This window comes from Podarcis pityusensis (genome assembly GCF_964106645.2).
Source record: "Podarcis pityusensis genome assembly, chromosome: 16".
Classification (NCBI taxonomy): Eukaryota; Metazoa; Chordata; class Lepidosauria; order Squamata; family Lacertidae; genus Podarcis; species Podarcis pityusensis.
The window spans coordinates 34,839,911-34,861,551 of NC_138041.1; the positions used below are offsets into that span (position 1 = coordinate 34,839,911).

Below are 21,641 nucleotides of genomic sequence, written 5' to 3' on the forward strand. Positions count from 1 at the left end.
GATCCTTTTAACTGGAGATGCCAAGGATTGAATTGGGGATCTTATACATGCAAATCACGTGTTCTACCAGGTGGCAGGTCTTCCTGGACCCTCCCCTCGTTTGCCTTGCTATTGTCTGTCTCTCGCTACTGTGGCTGCCACCACTGGCCACCCAGCTCCCTGTCTTGCTCTTCTAGCCTTTGAGGAAGGATTCTTCAAAGCAAGGCTTAGTGGCTGTGGTGACCAGAGGGATGGGCTGTGTCATGGAGTTTGTCCAAGAAGCATCTGAGCCCAGGCATGAGGCCAGGAGTCCCATCATCTCTAGCTAGTGGTCAGGGATGATGGGAATTGTAGTCCGAAAACAGCTATAGAGACCGAAGGTTGCGAAACACTGCTCTGGAGAATGGGGAGCTGGATCGCGAGTAGGGACCAAGTGGTTTGGCAGAGAAGTGACACTGGACGCTCCTAGTCATACACCTCATTATGTGGAGTCGTTCCGGTACATCCTGCCTGTGAGAAGCCTCCTCTTTATGGGGAAGCGACAGAGCAAATCAGATGCTCAGCTGGTGCCCACACTGCTTCCATCTCTATGGACCAGCACGAACAAACCTCACAGACCCAACCCACTTGAAGGACTGCTTGGTTGCTTGCCCAGTCCCAGGACTCCAACTGCTTGCCATTCTAAGTGAACTAAGTCCACTCCATTGCGTGGCAAGTCCCCCTCCCCCCTTGAGAAATAAATACACAGGACACGGTATTTAAGGTTAATGGGTGAAAACAGCCACAACTTTAATGATTGCAGGAATTGAGCGGTATTGGCTTAGGCATTGGTCCTATCGGCTAACCAGCTTCAGCCCGATTGCATGAAGACCGGTAAGGGTTAACCACCAGTAGGGGGAGTCCTGTTGATGTACATCAACTAGGAGCTCCCCCGGGGTCACCGCTCGGGGGCGTGCCTTAGGCCCTCACCTCCATAGGCTTCGGACAGGGCAACGCCCCCCGGAATCCGTTTACCAGACTACCCTTTGCTTTGGGGGAAGGTGATGGCGCTTCCTCCCCCCTCATCTGCATAACAATACCCCTACCAGTGCCTAACTGCCAATGCCAAGAAGTTGTGACGATTTGCTACGAGGTAGGCGAAAAACCAAATGGCAGGTGCCAATTCGCCAAGTGGAAAAAATTCCTACCAGGCCCCTTGACGGCGACCAACCAGAGTCCATAGCAAGGTCAGAGTGTTAAACTAAAGGGCAGGTGGGGTGGGAAACCTGATCAGCTGGAGAGGCAAAGAGAGGGCGGTCCTCGGGCGCGCCGGGCATAAACAGCCCAGGCCACACACCCCTGACCAGCCGATTGGCTAAGCAGGGAGATGACGCGCCCGAGGATTCCCTCATTCTCGTGGGGGCTGTGAGCCAGCCCCCGCGTGCGTGGGGAGGGCGTGGGCCCACAACCCCACCTCCTCTCCAGTTCGGAAGTGGGTTTCTTCAAAAGGAAGGTGCAGGAGGCATGTCACTTGTTGGATAAACATATTTGCACTTAATCATGTATTTATGCCTCGTATGTACCTGCTGCACCTTGTAAGCTCTGCCTTGCCTGTGTCGGAATCAGGGGTCGAAAAGCCCCAGCTGGAGCGTCTCCCCTCAGCCTTGCCCCTGTGGAGATCCATCAACCTCTGCTCCGGCGTTCATCAGCGACTCAAGCTTGCAGGCTTGAGCACATATTACTCAGCAGTGTAAACTGTGCAACAGAAGAGGCTTGAGGCTGTAGATACAATACTAAGCTATGCATTTATTATACATAAATCAGGACAAAGAAAACATGGCATCTCTCCTTGCCGTCTTCTCGGAGAGAGAGTGAAAACAAAAGCAATAACAGAGCAGAAGTTCCGCTCGCGCCAACAATCTGTGCTGGAATATAAACAGACATGTGACATGTAACAATCCCATGTCTGCAGCAAAGGGTGGAATGGAATTCTCAACAGCCTGTGTACTGATATGATTCGCACATTAAAAGCTTTTTGCAGAAACGGCACTGGGAGTTTGAGTTCTTTGCCCAGCAATGACGGCTAGGACAGAAACAAACAAATAAAAGACACTAGCAAAATCTAAAGTATCCACTCAAAGACAAAGTTGGCCACTGTGCCTTTGCAAGATTCTGTTCCCTGCCGTCGTTTCATTCCAGAATATTTCTTAAATGGTCTGTAGTGACTGAGGGCTTATCCAAACTTACCTTTCCCCTTCACTTCCCAAACACAATCTGCACTTTAAAGCTCAGTGTCCAAGCACTCTTTTTTTTCCCTTCCCTCTGGAGCTTTCCCTGTGAAAACCTGCTGTTTAAAGCTGAATCAGAGCAAGAAGCATCTGAGGAAGACCCACATTTCTGTTAGTTGTGCTTCAGCGTTAAAGAGAGGAGAAGGCTCTGGGACAAAAAAACAAGTGCTTGGACACAGAGCTTTAAAGGCTAAAAAGCACAGGGCAAAAGGAAATGGATAAGACCAGCGCTTTTTTCTGGGGGGACGCAGGGGAACGCATATCCCTAAACATTTTGTGAATCTTTGTACCTTTTGTCCATTTACTGTATTTATTTTTCCTGATTTGAACTATAAAATGGTGAATGAGAGTACCCCTAAACAGGTTTTTAAGAGGGGGGAGCACTGGATAAGCCCTGGTAGCAGATTCCCAGGTTTTCAGTGAGAGGTCTTTCCCAGTCCTCTAAGCATCACTTCTGAAAACAGGCTCTCTTGCGTGTAACTAAAAAGAATGGAAGATCCTGGAAAGCCACTTCAGCAGAAATAACCTATACTTAAAGCAGGCAGAAAGGGGTCAGGCAAAGGACGGAGGTTTCAATCCATCTAAGTTATTGTTTCTGCAGTTCCCAGAGCGCTGAAGATCAAGTTCGATGTTGGAGTAATGGAGAATGACACCTATAATCATGCCCCTCAGGCTGGGCCAGGCCCCAAATGCACAGATCCCCCTCAGAACATTTGATGGGCTGCCCCTTTCCAAACCAAACTCTCAATTTCCACCCAGACCTGCCTCCCACTTCTTTGCATCAAGGCTATAATATGCAAAGCTCCTCCGGTGCCAGGGACAAAAGCCGCAGAGGCTACTGAGCTAATTCCTCACTTAGAGAGAGCGCCAGTGGCACAGATAATGTTTTAAAAATAAAAGTGGTCCGGATCCTTTTGCAGGGCTTCGTATGAGAGGTGCTTCCAGAGTGTCACTGTTTTCGCATGAGATTCAATCTCACACCAGCAAATTCAAGCTGTGCAGTCAAAGTTTCTTTTGGCATTCTTGCGCAACGAAGCTGCTCCCGTGCCACCCCACCGAAAATCACCTTGGACATTTTGCAAGAAGGAAAATGAGGGGAAGTGCACTGGGAAGTGCATGATAACAGTTGCTTGATGCAACCTCACCTAAGCTCCTCACAGATCAGTCAGGATGATTGCTTAATAAACAGGTCACATGGAAGCGACTTTAGGCTGGAGATGGGTGGCAATCAAAGGTGATTTGAACACTGGCAGAGGAACGGGGTCGGGGGGAGCATACCACCCCCGGCACCATTGGGGAGGGGGGTCCCATCGCGCCCGCCCCCCTGGGACATGTACTGCACACCTCCCACCACGCCGGGTGCCACGCCCCTGCAGGCAGTGTCCCACGCCCCCAGGGCACACGACACACCCCCAGGATACACATCACGCCCCCATGGGCAGCATGCCATGCCCCCCGAGATGCGCATCAGCCACGCCCCCGCCTGCTCTCCGCCCCTGGTGCCAGAGCATGCAGCTTCACCACTGTCTTTGAAAGGGGCATTGGCACACATGGCACATGTGCTTATCACTCTCTTGCCTCTGGTAAACTGGTTGTGCAGAATACAAACAGCATGGGAAAATGTAGGAGTGTGTGGCTCAGCTCTAATTTGAGTAAACCATGGTTTGCTGCACTCAGAGCCTAAGCGTAAACTATGGTTTGCTGCCAAGGGGAAGCAGAAGCTTCTAATCTCCCTCCTTCTTGGGTGGGAGAAGGGGAGGAGAGTGGATGCAAGCCCTTGTGTGAATGCAAGCCATTGAATTTTCCTCCAGCAGGTTATGAAAAAGGAAATATATATATATATATGTCTCCACTCCTATAACAATTCTTTATGAAGCATCTAAAATAGCTAGATGCTGCACACACAAAATAAGAACAACACAGTCCACGCCTGCAGGCTTGGAACCTAGATGCAGACGGAAAGAAAATACTAAGAAAAGGAAGGATAAGATATGCCTTAAAGGGGCACAACACAGAGAGAAAGAGCCAGAATTTCAGCCCAAATTCCTCCTCAAGGCAGCTTACAGTACAAAATAGAAAATGCAAAATGTCCAACAACAATTATACAAAGGAGGGAACTAAAAAAAGATGGCAAAGAATATGCCCATAGCAAGGAGACGAGGATGAACAACAGATCTCATAAGAATCCAAAAACCTGACAGAATAGAAAATACCATGATTTGTTCTACAACCTAGGGGCCACTCTTGAAGAGGCCATGTTCCATTTTCACCATCCTTCTCTACCACATAGCATTAAACTATCAGCTGTAAACAGTAACCAACAGAGAAACAGCCAAAACCATGTCCAGCCAACTCAGCAGGGCAATGCTATTTCCAGTCTGCCATAGTGTGACACTGAGCTCCTTCAGAAGGAAGGACAGGATTTAAATTCAATAAATGAAATAATAGTCAAGGCTGGGTATAATTTGTGACTCCATGAAAGCATCATCCAAAATATCATACTCAGAGAATGTCATCATTCTTTTCAATAAATACAAGTTTCTAGATCTCAAGAGCTGTATTACTTTGAAAGTGAGCTTGAGGCAGAGTGGCTGGGTGAGTGCAGGGTGGAAGCACAGGGTGTCTCACACAACAAGAAAACAAGCAGGACTCAGTACCCGCCGAACATTTTAGCACTACACATAACTAATAGAGGAACAGCAACTGTTAAACACAAATGTCTCACATTGGCATAGTTTACACAAGTCCTGGAATTCTGCTGTGCTTGATACGAAATGTGTCATACAGAGTTACAGACATCATAGCAAAGAAGCAAGTTAAAGGGTTCATCACTCCTTACCAGTTTGTGTCTCAAATGGATGGTAATGAGAGGAGAACCGGACAAATTGTGGGACAATGTCGGCGGGGGTTCCACTTTCAGGGAGATAAGGTAGCTGCTTGCAAAAATCATGCAGTCCTTGCAGGCAGCAGCTTCAGGAATTCTGAGAAAGAAAGAAGAAACGGGATATTTGTAGTTGGTTGTGTATTTTGATGTCTAATCTGCCCCATCCTGAGAACTTAAGCAGGTACCACTGCCTTTAAAAAATAACAAAAAACAGCAGCAACACTTAGCCTCTCTGAAAGAGAGGTGGACAAACTGTGTACCTAGTGCTGCTTTTGACTTTTTGTCTGATTTCAAAAGCCCTTGGCAATTTGTCAGTTCAGACCCCTGCCAAGAGCAGCTCACTGTTTGGAGAGGGAAAAGAGAGCATTGAGAGCAGTGCTTTCTTTCTGGGGAGACACAGGGGTATGCATATCCCTAAACATTTTGTGAATCTAAGTCGACTGGACCTAATGGTCAGGGGTACCTTTACAGTGGTACCTCTGGTTAAGAACTTAATTCATTCCGGAGGTCCGTTCTTAACCTGAAACTGTTCTTAACCTGAAGCACCACTTTAGCTAATGGGACCTCCCGCTGCCGCTGCACAATTTCTGTTTTCATCCTGAAGCAAAGTTCTTAACCCAAGGTACTATTTCTGGGTTAGCGGAGTCTGTAACCTGAAGTGTCTGTAACCTGAAGCGTATGTAACCCGAGGTACCACTGTACCTGTTTCAATATGAGTAGGAAAATGAGAGTAACCCTAAACATTTTTTTAGAAAAAAAGCACTGGGTGAGAGAGATAAGGGGTGCCAGAAAGAGAAAGAGAGAAAGGGTCTCCTGCCCCCTGAAGATTGACAGATCTGTCAATTTTAATTAATAATAATAATAATAATTTATTATTTATACCCCGCCCATCTGGCTGGTTTTCCCCAGGCACTCTGGGCGGCTTCCAACAAAATATTAAAATACAATAGTCTGTTAAACATTAAAAGCTTCCCTAAACAGGGCTGCCTTCAGATGTCTTTTAGTTTCTCTCACTTTCTTAAGTTCATTTCTCCACATTTCCATAACACTTTACTACTTGTTAGTTTGTTTATTTATTAGATTTACATACCACCCTTCATCAAAAGATCTCAGGGCAATTCACAAGATGAAAACACAAATAAATAGTTAAAACATAAATGACAAGTCCTCAGAAAAATTCACCAGCATTTTGGTGTGGATTTCTCCCAACAGACACATTTTTATATGCAATTTAAAATAATATGCATATTTTGCAGTGCAATTTTGCAAAGCTTTATATTTTTGCATGTCCCCCCCCCCCCAATATGTGCACTTTTATGCACCTTTCACTCCAGTATATGGATTTCTGCACACAATTCTTGGCTGAAGGACGGCATTGCAAAATTCAGAGAAGTGTGAATTTCAGAAGATAGCTGAGTTTCGGTTCACATTTTGTTTCAGAAAATACAAATCAAGAAGGTTTGCCTTGAAATGCAAACTGAATCAAATTTCTCCTCCATCCCTCCATCCCACCCATCTCTAGCTCTGCTCCCTGGTGACATGCAGCCCCCCAACAAATTACCAGGAGTGTAGCCCTCAGCAAAAACAAACAGGTTGCATGCTACAGCCCTACAACGTACAAAACAATAATTCATAGCCCTTCTGGAAACATATTTAAGACTTGGACACTGATGGCACGCAGATAGGCTCCTTAAACCCTGCTGACTTCAGTGAGATTTATGCAGCCTAATTGTACATTTATTTCTAAAATTTAAAACCCAGCAGACTCACTAATCCAATAGGATCAAAGGCTAACTTTGCTGGTGAAAGATCTGTGTCACATGACTTGTTGCATTGCCCAGTGCTGTCTCCAGAGCTATGGAGCATGGCAGCCTCTGCTCAATTAATATGTTGCAACCTTCCCCGGGACCTAAGTGAGGATGGTGGTGAGGATGAGGATATATAATAATAATAATAATAATAATAATAATAATAATAATAATAAATTATTTGTACCCCACCCATCTGGCTGAGTTTCCCCAGCCACTCTGGGCAGCTCCCAACAAAGATTAAAAATACATTAAAATGTCACACATTAAAAACATCCCTGAACAGAGCTGCCTTCAGATGTCTTCTAAATGTCAGGAAGTTGTTTATCTCTTTGCCATCTAATGGGAGGGCATTCCACGGGGGGGGGGGGGGGTGCCACTACCGAGAAGTCCCTCTGCCTGGTTCCCTGTAGCTTTGCTTCTCGCAGTGAGGGAACCACCAGAAGGCCCTCGGCGCTGGACCTCAGTGTCCAGGCAGAACTATGGAGGTGGAGACACTCCTTCAGGTATACTGGGCCGAGGCCATTTAGGGCTTTAAAGGTCAACACCAACACTTTGAATTGTGCTCAGAAACGTACTGGGAGCCAATGTAGGTCTTTCAAGACCAGTGTTATGTGGTCTCGGCGGCCGCCCCCAGTCACCAGTCTAGCTGCCGCATTCTGGATTAGTTGTAGTTTCCGGGTCACCTTCAAAGGTAGCCCCACGTAGAGTGCATCGCAGTAGTTCAAGCAGACTGTTCCACCAACCTCAGCCTGCCCCCACCTGCCTGTCTTCTTACATACAATCACATCCTGCCATCTTCCTCTTCCTCCATCTCGGTGTTGCCCTTGAATTCTTGTAGAAGAGCTTGGAAGACAACACTAGGCTTAGTTTGCTGTACCTCTCGTTGACTGTGTAATGTGTGAACGGCCCCTGCAGGCTGTGTTCAGTGCCAACCTGAGGGGAGATTTCAGGAAAGGCAGCCTGAACTATCCCCTTAGCGAAGAGGAAGATGAGAGTCCTGACTGTTTGTTTGGGGAGGGGGGTACTTTTAAGACATAATAGCTGGGCTTTTATGCTAGCAAGACCCTTTTTTATGATCCAAACTTGTTGCCTTCAGGTGCTCCCCATGTCCAAGTTCCAGAAGAGCCAGTGTGGTGTAGAGGTTAGAAGAGGCATAGGCAAACTCGGCCCTCCAGATGTTTTGGGACTACAACTCCCATCATTCCCAGCTAACAGGACCAGTGGTCATGGATGATGGGAGTTGTAGACCCAAAACATCTGGAGGGCCGAGTTTGCCTATGCCTGGGTTAGAGCGAGGTAGGGGGTCCCCAAGCTTTGGGAACTTTTTGGAAACTTTTTTGAAATTGTAAAAGACTGTTGTGGACACAAAAACAACATGGCTTCCCTAGGGTAGCCACAAAATGGCTGCTATGGTCGCCTGCCTGGATAGAATAGTAACTTGCCTTAAAAACTGAGGAGAAAGTGAAGTTGGGATCTCCATCTCCGAATGAAAATCTGACTCATGCGTGTGGGGTGGTGGAAGTGGTGATAATCCAGTACACAAAGTAGGGATGAGGCCCATGTAGAGCTGAGTTGAAATTTCCACTCAGTCATGGATCTCACTTTCAGTCTTACCCAGGGATAGCCAACATGGCAGCCTCTGGATGTTGTTGGACTACAACTCCCCTCAGCCACAGTCCTCATGAGATGCTGGGAGTTGTAGTCTAAGCTCAGCTGGAGGTTTGTTGAAAAGAGATAATTGTAGAGAGAGCAGAGCCATTGACACCACTTTGCATAGTTTAGGATTTTTTAAAAAAAAAGAAGAAGAAGAAGAACCAAGGTAAACAATCACCCCTCATTTCCTTTACTGCATTTCATAAGCTTCTTTCTTCAATGCCTTTCTGTCAACACAGACAATTATATTTCCTGATGGGCCCACCTTAGATGACTGAAGATAAATCTCCATGAAGTGAAGGGTACAAAGGGAAAACTTCCCACACCGACAGCCTGGGCTCTCCGTTCAGAGGCCAATATTTTGCAAATTATTATTTGGGCATGTTATTTATAGCCCTGTTATGAAAGAGGCCCATCTTGTCCAGAAAGTGTTTGCTTCTCAAAGATAGCATAATTCAAACCAGGGTTCTGAGGGAAGCCAAGCTGGCTCAACCTCTCATTAGAAAACCTGCCAGAAAAGATATTTTCCTAGCTTGAGGGAATTTCGACGAGTGATGTTTAAATAATTGTGTTGTTTTCACTTTCTCTCTTTCTTTTCTTTTAAAGGGGCTAAATTTTGCAGTTGCAGGTGAATTTTCGCTATCATAATTTGATTTCTCTACATTTCCTGCTGAATGTCTGAAACACAGAAAAATGTTTGCGTTGGAGGTGGCTTTTAAATTTAGCTGGATGCAAGCCCAAGTGAGGAGCCATGCATGTCTGAATACAGACCTTGATTCCTGCCTGTACCCTTCTCCTGGTCAACAGCTGAATATGCCTACTGATTCCCCTGAAAGGTGCTTGAAGAGATACACAAATATTATGTGCTGAACCTATGGCAGCACCTCACACATGCAAGACAGCACTGGGTGCTGCAAGCATCAATTGATGGATGAAGATGTGTGAGCCAACCTGCAGTCAAAAGCCTCTAACCTATGGTTTGGAAATTTTATTTCATTTATTATTTATTTATTTACTTTAAATTGAATTTATATACCACCCTATTATAAGTTTGTACCAGTCACTTTCTACCCATCTTTTGGATTCACTGTTAAAATACAGTATTTTTAAGAACTTCTGCTAAGAGAGGACAAAAGCAGCACACTGAAACTGAGAAAAGCATCTAAGGGTGTTAGCATGTGCAAGCATATATTTTAATAATAATAATAATAATAATAATAATTTTATTTATACCCCGCCCTCCTCCCTGGCCAGAGCTGGGCTCAGGGTGGCTAACACCAATAAAATTTCAATAAAAACATAATGAGAAAAAAAGAAAAAGAAAAAAACAATTTAAAATACAGGTTAAAATGCAATTTAAAATGCAGCCTACATATCATTACTAGTAATGCATTAGATAACACAGGAGATATCAGCTACTGGTGAGGGAGCACAATTCTGAGACACACTGCACATGCAAAGTAAACATGTATTTACTTTGTGTTCATTGGGATTTACAGCCAGGTAAGGGTGCATAGGATTGCAGCCCTAAAGACTTAAATCAGGGGTAGCCAGCTTGGTGCCTTCCAGATGTTGATGGACTACAACTCCCATAATCCCTGACTATTGGCTTATGCCGGAGGGGGCTGATAGTTGTGGTCCACAGCATATGGAGGGCACTGCCTTGGCTAACCCTGAGCGGAAAGGAAGAACCTTGAAAAGAAAATGAGATTGTAAAAATCCTCATTAGGGGCATAAATAAACAGTATAAACACACACACAAAATTGTGCATCAGTGCAAGCAAGGAGAAAGATGACTGATGATTTGCAAGCATTCCTCAGCTAGCTGGACTTTGATTCACCAAGCAATGGGGGAAGTAAGGCCAAGCTAGCATTCCTGGAATTACTATTTTCTCCAAAGAACTGAGGTGCCATCCAGATTTTAAGAGATGGGATTTGCTTAAGTATACAACCAGTAAGGAAGTCAGAGAATTCCAAAGGAAACAGAAATGGGAGGAGAAATTGATGATTTTTTCTCATTCATCCTATGTCCAGAACAGAGATCAACCCATAAAATAACAATCTGGATTTGCCGCTCATGGTGTTTTCAGTCTGCAAACAATACACAACAACACGCAATTGATGATATTCTGTTTTCAGATTTGCAAGACATTTCCTTTGCAATGAAGTGACTGGTGTGAAAGAACGTGATGGTAATGTAGTTAATTCCATTACCAACCACATAACGTTCCACCATAGCGGACAGCAAGACGAAGGCTGTTGTTTTTTCTCGGAAGCCAAATATTGGCTGAATGGAAACAGTGCTGCGTGTGGTGAATTCAGGGCAAAATGGTGATCAGCGTCTTCTTAAATCCCTAACGAGAAATAGTTGTGTGTGTGGAGCCTCTGGCCTCCCACTCTTTTTCTCTGTCTGTGGGAAGTAAAACATTCCAGCCCCATTTGCCAGAACAAATTATCGAGATAATATATCTTATACAGCTAATGGCCCATAAATTATGGCCTCTTGGGATTTGGTATCACAGTAAGAAATATTGCACTTCCCTGAGGATGATTGCTTCACACAACCCAGTTAGCCACCCAACTGAAGAGTATGGTAACTTCTCTACAGGCTCCTGGTCAGCATTCTTGCTGTGCTGAGCTATAAGTGCCCCATCCTCTGCCTCCATCCGCCATAACCTCTGCTGATGTCTTAATTGTCTTGCAGCTAACATTTGCTTCCACTTAGTCCCAAAATAGGTGGTTTGTCTGCCTTTGGTCCCCACCCTGCACTGAGCTCTCATTTGTGGCTCAGGTAAAGGTACCCCTGACCATTAGGTCCAGTCGTGGCCGACTCTGGGGTTGCACCACTCATCTCGCTTTATTAGCCGAGGGAGCCAGCGTACAGCTTCCGGGTCATGTGGCCAGCATGACTAAGCCACTTCTGGCGAACCAGAGCAGCGCACGGAAACACCATTTACCTCCCCGCCAGAGTGGTACCTATTTATCTACTTGCACTTTGACATGCTTTTGAACTGCTAGGTTGGCAAGAGCAGGGACCGAGCAACCGGAGCTCACCCCATCGCGGGGATTCAAACCTCCGACCTTCTGATCAGCAAGTCCTAGGCTCTGTGGTTTAACCCACAGCACCACCCGCATCCCCCTGTGGCTCAGAAAAGCAGCCAAAACCACCAGAATGCCTATATTACACAAATCCAATTGAAAAAAAACACATACATGTAATAATAATAATAATAATAATAATAATAATAATTTTTATTTATACCCCGCCCTCCCCAGCCAAGGCTGGGCTCATATAATAGACCGTATAGTAACAATTGCAAAGTTATTTACTAGAAACTACTTCTCAAAAATTAGATATTAAAAAGTAGCTTTTCAGTTGATCACCAAGTCCAGTATGTACAAAATACAAATCCTATTTTGTTAGTGCTGTAGTACATTCTTTTCTAATTTCTTCACCTTCTCTTGTACTACAGTTCCCAGGGATCTTTGGGAAGGGATAGATTGCATGCACACTATACATTTAAATCACGTCTGTTCATCTAGCCTAGTACCCTGAGCTGTCCAGGATCTTTTACATCACCTGCTTCCGGGGGGACCTGTGCCCCACCACCATGGATGGGAAACCTGTGTTTCCCAGATGTTATTGAAATCCAGCTGCTAGCCACCCAAGCCAGCATAGCCAATCGTCAGGGATGATGGCGGTTGAATCCCCACACCTGCAGAGTGATCTGTTATGCCTCTGCAGGCACATATGTTCTCCATCCCTGTTTTAAAGGGAGGTTCACTCTGCCAATGAGACATGATACCTCCCCAAATATACTCCCATTATTCAAGTTTTAAAATAGGCATCCAGAACTTTGGGGAAACAGGAAGCTGCCTTATACTAAGGCAAACCCAATTGCCCATCTTCCTCAGCACTGTTTCAGCCAAGAAGTCCCTCCCAGCCCTGCCTGGTGATGCCAGGGAGTGAAGCTGGGACCTTCTGCATGCAATAATAATAAATTATTATTATTATTATTATTATTATTATTATTATTATTATTACCCCTCCCGTCTGGCTGGGTTTCCCCAGCCACTCTGGGCGGCTTCCAACAGAATATTAAAATACAATAATTCATCAAACATTAAAAGCTTCCCTAAACAGGGCTGCCTTCAGATGTATTCTAAAAGTCTGGTAGTTGTTCTTCTCTTTGACATCTGCTGGGAGGGCGTTCCATAGGGCGGGTGCCACTACCGAGAAGACCCTCTGCCTGCTTCCCTGTAAGTTGGCTTCTCGCAGTGAGGGAACCTCCAGAAGGCCCTCAGCATTGGACCTCAGTGTCCGGGCAGAACGATGGTGGTGGAGACGCTCCTTCAGGTATACAGGACCAAGGCCGTTTAGGGCTTTAAAGGTCAGCACCAACACTTTGAATTGTGCTCAGAAACGTACTGCTCTGCCTCTGAGCTAGGTCCCTTCCCCACCCAACCTTGCTATGGTATGAGGGAAAGGGGGTTGGGGCTGCCACTCCCGGCATCCATTTCTTTCAGCAGTAATTACCTGAGTTAATGCATTTAGACTATGCTTATATATATATAATTGTCTTGAATTGGCTTGGGAAATTCTCAGGTCAGAGCTGGGCTGTCTTTTTGAATGGTATATTGCTCTTAGTTCCCTTTGTTTTAATCTACGGGACATGTCACTGGTGCAATGCAGAAAGTAAATGGATCCGAGTGCTTTATCTGCTTTAGTGGTGTAAAAATTAGCCAAGTGCGTATGGGAAAGGTGGAGGAGGTGGAAGAACGCTATACTTCACTGGCGATGTTAGTATTAGTCTGTCATGCTGTTTGAAGTGCGAACAAGGTACGATCTTTACAAAAGGAGAAGTGAACATTAAACTTGTGGTACAGGGAGGTGATGGCCAATACATATGATTTATCTAGGCAAGGGTCCAAAGAGCTACTGGGCATACCCAGTGGGAATTATCTGAGTTTGTTTGCATTTGTTAGACACTTCAGAAGACAAATTATCTAGGCGTTGCACAAAATCCACTTGAATCACGATACAATTCTGCTTGTAGGTGATCCACAGTCAGCCTTAAAAGTCCAACCCAGCGCAAGACCCAGACACAAATAGGTTGCACAGGAAAACACAATGCAGATCGCATGAGCTGAAAGCAACCGGCAAATGCAGGCACTGAAATTTCCAGTTATGCTACAATCCAACGTAGCGTGAAACCCAGGACTCAGCTACACTCAATTATATCATTATAACTGTGTTATAAACATGCGACACCACATGGCGCTGTAGTTTGTTTCTTTACCAGTGTGATTTTCCATTATGAGCTTTATAACATGTTTCCCTGTAATGTTTATTTTAATGTGTCTAGATCCAGCAGAAGATGATTCACCCTCTACGAAGCCAGATGAGAACCAAAACCAGCCATCTTTCAAAATCCACACGAATTTTACAATTTAGCCAAGTAAGGCCTACGAAAACAAGCAATGTGTACAAAAACATGCATATGCTAGGCTCACATTTTAGCGAAAACAACCTACAAATCATACATTATATTAGGGGAAACTGCTTTGCACAAATTTGTATTTCAAGAGAAATTTGCACTAAAATGCTGGTGAATTCTCATGAGGACTTTCCCCCAAAAAATAATAATCTCAAACTGATATGGAAATATGCCAGGATAAATGAAAACCAAGATTGACAGACACACCCATTCCTACCAGGGTCCCACTTGTAATATTAGTACTATTCGTTATGCACAATCAACTTGCCTTTTTTTTTTTTAATAAGGAACTTACTTTGTTTCTATTGGTCTGATACTTCCAAAGAACTGGTGCATGGTATGGTAGAGAAGTCCCACAATGGTTATCCAAGCTGTAGAGAGAGGGAAAGGGACAGGATGTTTATTACATGCCAGTGTTGCAGCTTGAGCAAAAAGTGGAGGGTGGGAAAGCCAATTTAAAGCCACATTGTAAATTGGCAACGTCACCTCTTCCATCATTCCCCACTTCTACTTTTATGGGGATTCCAACCATTCACTTAAAGGAAGAAGGAACACTCCTCCTCACCTCCCGACACACACACACAGTTTTAGAAAAGGAATATCAACACAGGACAGTGTAGACTTCTCACCACCTTCATAATGTAATGAAGCTAAACAGCTAAATTACCGTACTTTTTGCTCTATAAGACGCACCAGACCACAAGACGCACCTAGTTTTTGGAGGAGGAAAACAAGAAAAAAAATATTCTGAATCTCAGAAGCCAGAACAACAAGAGGGATCGCTGTGCAGCGAAAGCAGCAATCCCTCTTGCTGTTCTGGCTTCTGGGATAGCTGCGCAGCCTGCATTCGCTCCATAAGACGCACACACATTTCCCCTTACTTTTTAGGAGGGAAAAGGTGAGTCTTATAGTGCAAAAAATACGGTATATAAATATTGTCTCTAGTAAAACCTCCTTCAAATGGCTTCGAACTCAAAGGCAAAATGAGTGGCTAAGCATTTTGTGGAAAGGATTCATGTGAATACCAGAAATTCAGGTTTGCCCAATTGAAGTGCTCTGGGATGTGTGCCCAACCAAGCTCTACTTATAGTAGACCCATTCAGATTGATGGACTTAAGTTGATCAGTTCCATTAATTTCACAGGAACTACTCTGAGTATGATTAACTTTGGGGTTGGAAGCAACTTCAGGATCACAGAATTGTAGAGTTGGAAGGGACCTCAAGGGTCATCTAGTCCAACCCCCTTCGAGGCCAGAATCTCAATTAGATCATACATGACAGATGGCCATCCAGCTTCTGCTTTAAAAGGAAGGAGAATCCACTACCTTCTGAATGAAGTCTGTTCCGCTGTCAAACAGCTTACACCATTCTTCTTAATATTTAATTGGAATCTCCTTTAATGTAATTTGAAGCCATTGGTTCCGGCCCTGCCCTGTGGAGCAGCAGAAACAAGCATGCTCCATCTTCCGTGTGACAACCTTTTACATACAGTGGTACCTTATTTTATGAACAGGGCTGTCTTAAGCATATGCAGTGCTGGGGTGCAAAGATCTGCCTGGCTCCTCCCCTCATTGCCCAGTCCCAGGCGCGCAGGAGGGCAGAGCCAGCCAGCCACCTCAGCGTCTTGCTGGCTCGGTCGCCCCCGAACTCGCACGCAGAGCCACCTGCAGCAGAAGAGCCAGTCACAGCGCTCCGGCCAATGGGCGGGCTCTTCCCCAGACTCAACTCTCAGGCCCCAGACTCTTGGCCTGGCGCCCCTGAGAGCCCAGCACCCAGGTGCCCTGCACCCCTAGCGCCTATGGGTAAGACGGCCCTGTTTATGAACTTAATCCATTGCGAAAGTCCGTTTTTAAACCGAAGCATTTGTAAACCAAGGCATGCTTTCCCATAGCAGCAGGGGACTCAATTTACAAATGGAACACACTCAACAGGAAGCGGAACATGTTCTGCATCCAAGGCAAAGTTCACAAACCAAAACACCTATTTCCAGGTTTGCAGCATTCTTAATCCAAGTTGTTCATGAACTAAGCTGTTCTTAAACCAAGGTACCACTGTATTTGAAGATGGCTATCAAATCTTCTCTCCATTTCCTCTTTACCAGGCTAAACTTCCTCAACCGATCCTCTTAAGGCTTGGTTTCCAGACCCTTGATCACCTTGGTCACCCTCCTCTGCATATCTTCCAGACCATCCAGATCCTTCTTAAACTGTAGTACCCAGAACTGGACACAGTATTTCAGGTGAGGTCTGACCAAGACAGAATGGAGTGATGCTATTATATTCCTCGATCCAGGTTTACATCCCTTAATACGGACCTCCTATCATTCTGCTGCAACAAATGCATTTTTATTTAAAACAAAAAAGCAGACTTTTTGCATGTAGGAAAGCAACAGGGAAATGCACCAAAGTGTATGCAAAGAATGAATAATTAAGGCGAAGGTGTATAAACAGTGTACAAGCAAATCAGAATGAATGCTCATGGTCATATAACCTCCCTGCAAATGAATCAAAATGAATGCTTGATAGAGGCTGGATAGAGTCTAACCTCTACGTAAGTGTTGTGCAATCAAATCAAGACAAACGCTCCGTAAACAGGTCATCTGGAGAACCACAATGCAAAGAGCAGTTCAAACAATCCTTCATAAATAGATTTTAAAATGCACATTCTACCCTGCAAAGTTGCATCTGTTTTATACAAGCCACTTTAGAAGCCATGACTTCGCATCCACCTCCTCCCAAAAATCCTCAGAAATATGATTAGGTGACAGTCTCTAATCTATCCCACAGAACTGTGGTTCCTAGAATTCCACGGAGAGAAAGAACAGCTGCGGAACTAGTTTAAACAACCAAGAGTCTCATGGTTCCTTATTAAGACCTATTGTGGCTCAATAAATCTATCTTAAGGTACTTCCAAACTTCTTTTTGCTGCTTTGTTTCTGCGGCAAGGAACCAACACAATTTGACTGTGCAGTGCAGATATGACTGCTAACAATGAACAGCCTTAGCTGCATGTGATTCAGATGAAATAATGTGAAGTTGTAGGAAATATGCTGATGCTCAGACATTGCTGGCTAAAGACTAGATGGCAACGCCTAGATTAGATGAGTGACAAAAGAGTATGCAGCAGAGGATTTTGATGTTGTAAAGGTGGTTACTAGAAAAGATCATGGGTGAGGGGCGAGCTGTTCATGTCCTGTATCAACATATGAACCAGAAGCAGGGCTGCAAAGACTAGCCCTATCTCTGATATTGCACAAACTGAGTCCACACATGCAACAAAAACATCTGCATGCAGGGAGCTGATTGCACAGAATTCTAGACCATATGGAAGTTTTTGAGCATACAGCTGTACACACAAAGGCTCCCCCTTTCCCTGCACACATTCACTCTGTATTGCATAGCCTTGATTGCTGTAACATGCTTTAGGTGGGGCTGCCGTTGTATCTGGTCTGGAAGCTGCAGAATGCAGCATCCGGACTTCCAGTGTGGTATAGTGGTTAAGAGCAGTGGACTCGTAATCTGGTGAACCGGGTTCGCTTCCCCGCTCCTCCACATGCAGCTGCTGGGTGACCTTGGGTTAGTCACACTTCTCTGAAGTCTCTCAGCCTCACTTACCTCACAGAGTGTTTGTTGTGGGGGAGGAAGGGAAAGGAGATTGTTGGCCGCTTTGAGACTCCCTAGGGTAGTGATAAGGGACGTGGGTGGTGCTGTGGGTTAAACCACAGAGCCTAGGACTTGCTGATCAGAAGGTCGGCGGTTCAAATCCCCGCGATGGGGTGAGCTCCTGTTGCTTGGTCCCTGCTCTTGCCAACCTAGCAGTTCAAAAGCACATCAAAGTGCAAGTAGATAAATAGGTACTGCTCTGGCAGGAAGGTAAACAGCGTTTCCGTGCGCTGCTCTGGTTTCGCCAGAAGTGGCTTAGTCATGCTGGCCACATGACGCGGAAGCTGTACGCCAGCTCCCTCGGCCAATAAAGCGAGATGAGCGGCGCAACCCCAGAATTGGCCACGACTGGACCTAATGGTCAGGGGTCCCTTTACCTTTACCTAGGTTAGTGATAAAGCGGGATATCAAATCCAAACTCCTCCTCCTCCTCCTCCTCCTCCTCCTCCTCCTCCTCCTCCTCCTCCTCTTCTTCTTCTTCTCAAAGGAATGGATTGCTGTCCCCATTGAACTCTGCCGCTGAAAGAGCTGCCTCCATCACCAATTTGCTACCAGGCCAGGTTCAGGTCTTTGTGTTAAATTCGCAAAGCCCTAAACAACTTTGGACCTTGATCGCCAAGGTCTTCTGATGGGGCACTGTTTGAAGTTCCTCATTCAGCTGACATTCAGTCAGAGTTTACCAAGTGTGGCAAATCCCGGCTTTGCTTGGAAGGAGTCATCTCTGATCGCTTTCAGATTTCTTTGGAAAACTGCTTTATTCAGGATGCACTCCTTTTGAACCTGGGATTCTCCGCCCAACAGCTTTTGCAGATGTGTTTGATGCCTTTATTGTTTTCACCACAGCATTGTACTTTTTAATATTACACATAATGCCTTGCAATATTTTTATATGAAAGTGTGGTTTATAGATCTTTAAATAAATAAATAGTTGGATGTCAGCAGGTGAAGCCACTTGGAATGTGCAACGTGAAGGGCGGTGCCCAGTCACACGTTGATAGAACGTGGTGCCGATTGACTTGAGTAGGGTTATGGGGTGTTGGTGCTCCTTTAAAGAGTATTGGGACAGAAATCATAAAATACAACTGGGTGCTTCAGTGACATGTTGCTTGGGATCCTTAAACCCGCGGCACTTGTAAATGTAAGACGAGAAGTCTTGAACTTAAAGTAATTTATAGCAGTGGGTAACATTCTGGTTCTGGGTTTTGGTTTTTGCCTCTGCCTGATCCTTCTGGCACTTGATCTCCAGATTCATAAATGGGTGTTTGGGTCGTGTTTGGTACATTTGCTTCCTTTCTGGGTTTTGCATCTGGTATTTATGGAAATTGTGTGCAAATTTCTGGCCTCTAAAAGCTTTTTTTTTAAAAAAAAATGAACACTATTCTGTGTTCTTTGAATTACTCTCTTCGGAGTACAGTGGTGCCCCGCAAGACGAACGCCTCGCGAGACGAAAAACTCGCAAAACGAAAGGTTTTTTCGTTTTCGAGTTGCCTCGCAAGACGAATTTCCCTATGGGCTTGCTTCGCAAAACGAAGCTTGCCCCGGGAACTGCGGGTCTTCTCTTTTGAAGCAAGGGGCGGCGGGGAGAAGCGATCTTCTCCCCGCAGCCCCAGGTCCGGGGACAGCGGGAAGCGCTTCCCGCTGTCCCCGGACCTCTTTTGAAGCAAGGGGCGGCGGGGAGAAGCGATCTTCTCCCCGCAGCCCCAGGTCCGGGGACAGCGGGAAGCGCTTCCCGCTGCCCCCGACCTCTTTTGAAGCAAGGGGCTGCGGGGAGATCGCTTCTCCCCATCGCCCCTTGCTTCAAAAGAGGTCCGGGGACAGCGGGCGCTTCGCGCTGCCCCCGACCTCTTTTGAAGCAAGGGGCGGCGGGGAGAAGCGATCTTCTCCCCGCAGCCCCAGGTCCGGGGACAGCGGGAAGCGCTTCCCGCTGCCCCCGGACCTCTTTTGAAGCAAGGGGCTGCGGGGAGATCGCTTCTCCCGGTGCTCCGAAGCGGGGCGGGGGGCGGGAACACCTTCTGAAGGCTGGCGGGGGGCAAAAGTCTTTGTCCCCCCTGCCTGCCTTCCCAGGGGCTTTTAAATCGCCCCGGATAGCGGAGAAGTCCTCCGCTGTCCCGGGGCGATTTTAAAATGCCGCCCGCCAGCATTTTAAGATTGCCCGGACAGCGGAGAAGTCCTCCGCTGTCCCGGGGTTTTTTAAAATGCTGGGGGTGGGAAGAAAAGCCCTTATTCCCCCCCCCCCAGCCTTCAGAAGAGGTCCGGGGACAGACTGTCCCCGGACCGGGTCTGAAGGCGGTTTCCCTAGGAACGCATTAATTGATTTTCAATGCATTCCTATGGGAAACCGTGCATCGCAAGACGAAAAACCCGCAAGACGAAGAGACTTGCGGAACGAATTAATTTCGTCTTGCGAGGCACCACTGTACTTTCCCCTTTACGACCAACATGTGGAAGCCCTTTGAATCCGGCAGGAACTAGAGAGGAGAGTCAAGATGCCTTTATTGTTTTTGGCTCAAGGACTAACCGAAGTTTGGCTTGATGTTCTTGCCTCCCTCCTAAATACCTATCTGCATCTCAGTCTTCCTGCGTGCATCTCTCACCTCCAACTTAACAAGTGCAGAGAAGCATGATTAAGGCTGCAGTTTTATTGCATGCGCTGTGTGTGTGTGGTTGGTGTTCATGACCTCTGTGACTGCCACAAGGCCCCGCATGGTTATAGCATTACAAACCTTTTTGGCCGCGGTTGCTAGGTGACAGTTCCAGCAGAGCAAAGAACCTACTTTAAAGTTTAGCAGGTGAGGAATGGGTCAAGTAAATTTCAGTCTGATTGGCTAGAGGTTCCAGCCAGTTGGATAGTGAATGGCCAGCTGGGGATCATTTGTCAGTGAGAATAGAATCATAGAATTGTAGAGTAGGAAGAAAACCCAAAGGTCATCTAGTCCAACCCCCTGCAATGCAGGAATCTCATCTAGCTCATACAGGACAGATGGCCATCCAACTGATGCTTTAAAAATCTCCAATGAAGGAGAGTCCATCACCTCTTGAGACAGTCTGTTCTACTGTCAAACAGCTCTTACTGTTAGCAAGTTCTTCCTGATGTTTAGTTGGAATCTCCTTCCCCATAACTTGAATCCACTGGTTTCCATCCTACCCTCCGGAGCAGGAGAAAACAAGCTTGCTCCATCCTCCATGTGACAGCCTTTAGATATTTGAAGATGGCCTTCACATCTCCTCTTCTCCAGGCTAAACATACCTAGCTCCCTCAGCCATTCCTCGTAAGGCTTGCATTCCAGACCCTTTATCATCTTGGTTGCCCTCCTCTGCACACATTCCAGCTTGTCAATATCTTTATTACATTGTGGCACCCAGGACTGGACACAATACTCCAGGTGGGGTCTGACCAAGGCAGAATACAGCAGCACTCCATACAGGCTGCCACTCGCGTACGGTGGCTGTACAGGCTGCCGCACAAGCCCATACGGTCACCGTGCGAGAGGCACCCTGTATGGACGCCCATATGGACGGTGCGAGAGAGCGGCAGCCCATAAGAACACTGTTCGAGTGGCGCCCATATGGCCTGCGTGCGCCCTCGGCCGCTCTACAGTTGGGGGGAGGCAGGGGCCATCTTGTCACACACACACCCAAAGTGGCACCCGGGGAGGACCGCCCCCTCCACCCCCCCTTCTTACACCCCTGCTTGCACCCCTGAACTGTGCCATCTGGTCATTATAGGAACAACTGTTTAGAAATTGGTGTCTGCCTTTTCATTTTTATTTCCTCTTCCCTCCCTGTGCTTTTACCCTTTTGTATCGTGTTCTTCTAAGATTGTACGCCTGCAGGCAAGGACTGTCTGTGTATATAAGCTGCTCAGAGAGCCTTTGGGGTTGAAGAGC

The 21,641-nt window shown here is 46.1% G+C and overlaps 1 protein-coding gene across 2 annotated transcripts in view; it reads right to left on the reverse strand.

The window, feature by feature from the left end:
* ADGRD1 (adhesion G protein-coupled receptor D1) overlaps nucleotides 1–21,641 on the reverse strand; it is a 292,701-nt gene that overhangs the window by 226,524 nt on the left and 44,536 nt on the right. For both annotated transcript variants that reach the window (XM_080985113.1, XM_080985112.1), the window contains 2 exons: nucleotides 14,388–14,463; nucleotides 5,086–5,227 (listed from right to left, as the gene is read on the reverse strand). In XM_080985113.1, coding sequence (XP_080841239.1) covers nucleotides 5,086–5,227; nucleotides 14,388–14,463 — 218 coding nt within the window. The remainder of the gene's footprint in view (nucleotides 1–5,085; nucleotides 5,228–14,387; nucleotides 14,464–21,641) is intronic.